Source organism: Triturus cristatus, chromosome 1_1 (assembly GCF_964204655.1).
Source record: "Triturus cristatus chromosome 1_1, aTriCri1.1, whole genome shotgun sequence".
Classification (NCBI taxonomy): domain Eukaryota; kingdom Metazoa; phylum Chordata; class Amphibia; order Caudata; family Salamandridae; genus Triturus; species Triturus cristatus.
This window is the reverse complement of record NC_140579.1, coordinates 28,486,691-28,492,690: the sequence shown is the minus strand read 5'-3', so window position 1 is coordinate 28,492,690 and position 6,000 is coordinate 28,486,691. Positions and strand designations below refer to the sequence as shown.

Sequence of the window (6,000 nt, the reverse complement as noted above, 5' to 3'; positions counted from 1 at the left end):
CTGGTCGCCTCATTGTGTCAATGGCCTTTTGCATCGTTACTTTCACGGTGCGCGCAGAATAAAAAGATTTTCTCAATTTGAACATAATTGCTGGGTAGATGCAGCCTTTACTGCAACTCGTGCGGACTGAGCCTTCGTGGAATTCGTCGAAAATACAGAGGTGGCAGAATATGCACTGACCATTGCACAGCAGCGCTGCTTCTGTGAGATCTTCGATAGGGGAGAAGTATCGGAGTCACTCTGCCGCACCGTTTTGACTTCGTGAGTATGTTTTGTCAAATGCTGGGGCACGCTTACCAGGCAGGACTGACACCTTTTCCCAGAAATAAATACCGATCATTTGTACACGGTTTAAGAAAGGCCGGGATATGTAGTTAAAAAAAAATACCTTTTTACAAATCGCAGGAGCACGCCGACTTGGTAACCATGTTTCTCCGAGGTCAGCCAGAAATGCCTCGGAGAAACGCAACGTCGTTTTCGGATTTGGGGGCGTGTTTTGCTGTTGTCTCCTCCCTGAGACTTTTCGCAAAAAACACGCCCCGATCCGAAAAGGACGGGGCATTATTGGAGTGACGGGACCTCTTCTCCAATGGCTGGCCAGCATTTACTAGGCCAGCCAATGGAGAACAGGGGAGAAGAGGGGCGGGTTCAAGCCCCTCTTCACCCAAGTCATTATCTCTCGCGAGCGAGACTGCGCAAGCGCAGCCATCGCTAGCCGAGACCTAAAAAGCGCCACATGTGGCAGCCCCTTTCCAAGGCTCCACTGGTCACCATTTATCTGATGAAAGTTGTAGTGAGGAGTTTAACTGCACTAATGAGGTGAAACCTCTGCTCAGACAATGATTGTGTTGGATAAAATTGCAGGATATTGAAATCATGCGGTCACAGATTGCTGTTAAGCCGCATATTTTGCCTCATCTCGCCGTATAATTTAGTCCACCCTGCGTTATAAACTGCTCCTCCCATTGCGGGTAATGCCAGTGATCCTGATAATGAATTATAAAGTGAGAAAAGCAGTTATGTTTCAGCCTTTCAAACAGCAAATGCATAAAGAAATTGTTTCATAATTATTTTCCAGATGTCATTCCAGTTCTAAAACAAACATTATATCAAACAGACGCAGAATTGCCAGGTTAAAAATAACTCAGAGGATTTTTTCGAAATCCATATTTAGGTGACCGCTCCTGGCACTTACAGAATCGGAGAAGAAAACTAAAATCGCTGGTATTTTACCGAGAAAGAAGGGAAACCTCCAGTCGGAGCACAGGCAGCAGACGATTCAGTTCTCTGCTCTGACTGTAACATGAACCCGGAAGTCCCAGCGCAGCCAGAGAGGGGCAGACGCACAGACACGCCCACTTCACAGAGAGAGAGAAATGAAACTTAACTTTACTTCCTGCATCTCTGAATCATGGCGGCGGCAGCTCAGCTCGGGGACCTAAAGGAAGAGGCCACTTGTTCCATCTGTTTGGAATATTTTAAGGATCCGGTGTTGATCGACTGTGGACACAACTTCTGCCGCGCCTGCATCACTCAGGGCTGGGAGGGAAGAGATAGAAACTTCCCCTGTCCACAGTGCAGGGAAATATCTTCTGGGAAAAGCCTCCGACCCAACAGGCAACTGGGGAACATGGTGGAGATGTTAAAACAGCTTCATCTGCCCCCCGTGAAGCCCCCGGAGGAGAATCTGTGTGAGAAACATGAAGAGAAACTAAGGCTGTTCTGTGCAGAGGATCAGAGGATGATATGCTGGGTCTGCCGGGAGTCCAAGGAGCATAAAACTCACTCAGCAAGTCCTGTAGAGGAGGCTGCAGAGGAGTACAAGGTATGTCTGTGGGCGTTCAGGGATCACAAAATCACTTGGTGAGCCACACCAAGGGGCAGTCAGAGACCACAAGCGAAGTACGCGGTGTTAACAATCACGAGTCACCCTTTTTATAGGGTGGCCAGATTGCTCCATGTCACTGGGACACCACTTTTCCATTCCTGGATTTAGCTTTTACATATCATTTTTATCTGGTGTGTTGAAGCAACAAGGTCAAGTAAAATGAACCAAGACTACAAGTCCCAGAATGACCTGATCTGTTAAATCAAAAGCCCAGAAATGGAAATCTGTCCCGGTGGCATGGAGTCATCTGGTCACCCTACTTGTGTATGCCATTAAGGAAGCTGCATAAGAGAACAGGGTATGTCTGGGGATGTTCAGGGAGTTAAAAGGCACCCGAGAGTCCTTAGAGGAGGCTGCTAAAGAGCTCTAGACGTACATGTGAATGTTTATGGATCATAGTGCACCCGTAGGCCCTTGAGGGAAGTCTGTGCAAGGAGTGAATCTGGGTGTTCGGGATTCACAAATGAAGACACTGTAAGTTACACAGAGAAAAACGCTGCAAGCTGCAGAGGAGCACAAGGTATGTGTGTTGATGTTCAGGATTCACAAGTGAAGACATTCTGTAAGATCAACATAAGGTATGTGTGTAGGTGTCCAAGATTGACAAGTGAAGACACTGTACGTTCTGCAGAGGAAGGAGCTGCAGAGGAGCACAAGGTATGTGTGTTGATGTTCAGGATTCACAAGTGAAGACATTCTGTAAGATCAACATAAGGTATGTGTGTAGGTGTTCAAGATTCACAAGTGAAGACACTGTACGTTCTGCAGAGGAAGGAGCTGCAGAGGAGCACAACGCATGTCTGTGGATGTTCACGATTCACACGTGGATGCACATGTTGCGTCTTTAAGAGGATTCAATGTATATTTTGGGGGTGTTATGTGTCCCTAGAGAAGGCTGCTGAAAATTTAAAGGTATGTCCGTTGGTCTTTAGGGATCGCAAGCGAATACACTCTCTGAGGCTTTATAAGGACCTGCAAAAGAGCACACAGTGTGTCTGTCAGAGCGCTGAGATCATAGGCCGCATACTGTGACGCACAGAGGCGGCTGCACAAGAGCAGATGGGATGTGTGTGGGTGTTCTGGGACTTTGCACTATACTCGACGGATTCAGGGTCGCAGTGCAGTGTGAGCTCTCAGTGTCTGAAGACTTGATGCGACAATGCAGGGTGTAGCACACAGGCTCACAGGGTCATCGGACATACCACAAGAGGTGCACAAACGCACGGTGTGGTATATGCGGTTACATGGTCATTGTACACAACAGAAGAAGTGCAGCAATGCAGGGTGTAGCATACATAATCACATGCTGCTTGGCACAGCAGAAGAGGTGCACCAATGCAGGGTGTGGCACATGGGCCCACTTGGACATCAAGCACAGCAGAAGAGGTGCAGCAATGCAGGATGTGGCACACGGGCTCACATGGGCTCAGACACAGCAGAAGAGGTGCAGTAATGGAGGGTGTAACACCCAGGCTCATATGGTCATCAAACACAGCAGAAGAGGTGCAGTAATGCAGGGTGTGGCACACAGGCTCACGGGCATCTGACACAGCAGAAGAGGTGCAGCAATGCAGGGTGTGGCACATGGGCCCACTTGGACATCAAGCACAGCAGAAGAGGTGCAGTAATGCGGGATGTGGCACACGGGCTAACATGGGCTCAGACACAGTAGAAGAGGTGCAGTAAAGCAGGGTGTGGCACACGGGCTCACATGGGCACAGACCTAGCAGAAGAGGTGCAGTAATGCAAGGTGAGGCACACGGGCTCACATGGGCTCGGACACAGCAGAAGAGGTGCAGTAATGGAGGGTGTAACACCCAGGCTCATATGGTCATCAAACACAGCAGAAGAGGTGCAGTAATGCAGGGTGTGGCACACAGGCTCACGGGCATCGGACACAGCAGAAGAGGTGCAGCAATGCAGGGTGTGGCACATGGGCCCACTTGGACATCAAGCACAGCAGAAGAGGTGCAGTAATGCGGGATGTGGCACACGGGCTCACATGGGCTCAGACACAGTAGAAGAGGTGCAGTAAAGCAGGGTGTGGCACACGGGCTCACATGGGCACAGACATAGCAGAAGACGTGCAGTAATGCAGGGTGTGGCACATGGGCTCACATGGTCACAGACACAGCAGAAGAGGTGCAGTAATGTAGGGTGTGGCACACGGGCTCACATGGGCACAGACACAGCAGAAGAGGTGCGGTAATGCAGGGTGTGGCACATGGGCTCACATGAACATAGCAGAAGAGGTGCAGCAATGCAGGGTGTAGCACACAGGCTCACAGGGTCATCGGACATACCACAAGAGGTGCACAAACGCACGGTGTGGTATATGCTGTTACATGGTCATTGTACACAACAGAAGAAGTGCAGCAATGCAGGGTGTGGCACACGGGCTCACATGGGCTCAGACACAGCAGAAGAGGTGCAGCAATGGAGGGTGTAACACCCAGGCTCATATGGTCATCAAACACAGCAGAAGAGGTGCGGTAATGCAGGGTGTGGCACATGGGCTCACATGGTCACAGACACAGCAGAAGAGGTGCAGTAATGTAGGGTGTGGCACATGGGCTCACATGGGCACAGACACAGCAGAAGAGGTGCAGTAATGCAGGGTGTGGCACATGGGCTCATATGGTCACAGACACAGCAGAAGAGGTGCAGTAATGTAGGGTGTGGCACACGGGCTCACATGGGCTCAGACACAGCAGAAGAGGTGCAGTAATGCAGAGTGTAACACACAGGCTCATATGGTCATCAAACACAGCAGAAGAGGTGCAGCAATGCAGGGTGTAGCACACAGGCTCACAGGGTCATCGGACATACCATAAGAGGTGCACCAACGCACGGTGTGGTATATGCGGTTACATGGTCATTGTACACAACAGAAGAAGTACAGCAATGCAGGGTGTAGCACACATACTCGCATGCTGCTTGGCACAGCAGAAGAGGTGCACCAGTGCAGGGTGTGGCACATGGGCCCACTTGAACATCAAGCACAGCAGAAGAGGTGCAGCAATGCAGGGTTTGGCACACAGGCTCACATGGGCACAGACACAGTAGAAGAGGTGCAGCAATGCAGGGTGTGGCACACAGGCTCACATGAGCACAGACACAGCAGAAGAGGTGCAGCAATGCAGGGTGTGGCACACGGGCTCACATGGGCACAGACACAGTAGAAGAGGTGCAGTAATGCAGGGTGTGGCACATGGGCTCACATGGGCACAGACACAGCAGAAGAGGTGCAGTAATGCAGTGTGTTGCACATGGGCTCACATGGGCACAGACACAGCAGAAGAGGTGCAGTAATGAAGGGTGTGGCACACGGGCTCACATGGGCACAGACACAGCAGAAGAGGTGCAGTAATGCAGGATGTGGCACACGGGCTCACATGGGCACAGACACAGCAGAAGAGGTGCAGTAATGCAGGGTGTGGCATGTGAGAAGTTGTCCTGGTATATGCTTTCCGCTAGTTATACTGGACATCTTTCACCAGTCCAAACGACCCTTATTGATGATTAGGTTAAAGACAACCTTTATTGAAAGCTATCCTAGTGGTAGCTATGGAGAGCAGCCTTCAGGCTAAGTCTCGGAGGAATGTAAAGCAGCTTGGTTTACCAGATTATAACCTCCTGAATGACCAAATGAAAGGAGAACCACACAAGGTATATATAAAATATATGTATTTATTACTTAACACTCTCTACTAACCTCTTTATGAGATTAGAGAACAAAGCACACAATATTAAATCACAAGAACGACAGTAAATAGCACAAATCACAGCGGGCCCCAGGGGGAGACCAAACTATATATTAAGAAAGAGGTATAACAACCCCGACTTGACTAGACACAGTGCCTAGAGTACGTAGAATCGCTGGGACCCCAAAGAACCACCCAAGGAAGTGACACAGGGGACTCACGGAGGACGGGTGCAGTGTGAGAACACAGACGCGAGTTCCGTACAACTATATGAGAAAGTCGCGGTGGAATTTTAAAGATTAAGGACACTTACGAGAGGACTTCAAGCAAACCCTTTCGAACATAGAAGGTTCTAAGGCCAGTACCCTTGAGAGTACCGAGTGTACCCGTGTTACCTATCGCAGAGGA

General features: G+C 49.8%; 1 protein-coding gene across 2 annotated transcripts in view; it reads left to right on the top strand.

Moving 5' to 3' along the window:
- Positions 1-1,377: 1,377 nt before the first annotated feature.
- The window catches only part of LOC146869223 (E3 ubiquitin-protein ligase TRIM39-like), a 186,559-nt gene continuing 181,936 nt past the window's right edge, over positions 1,378-6,000 (top strand). For both annotated transcript variants that reach the window (XM_085644153.1, XM_085644235.1), the window contains exon 1: positions 1,378-1,825. In XM_085644153.1, the coding sequence (XP_085500279.1) occupies positions 1,412-1,825 (414 nt within the window). In that variant the 5' untranslated portion in view covers positions 1,378-1,411. The remainder of the gene's footprint in view (positions 1,826-6,000) is intronic.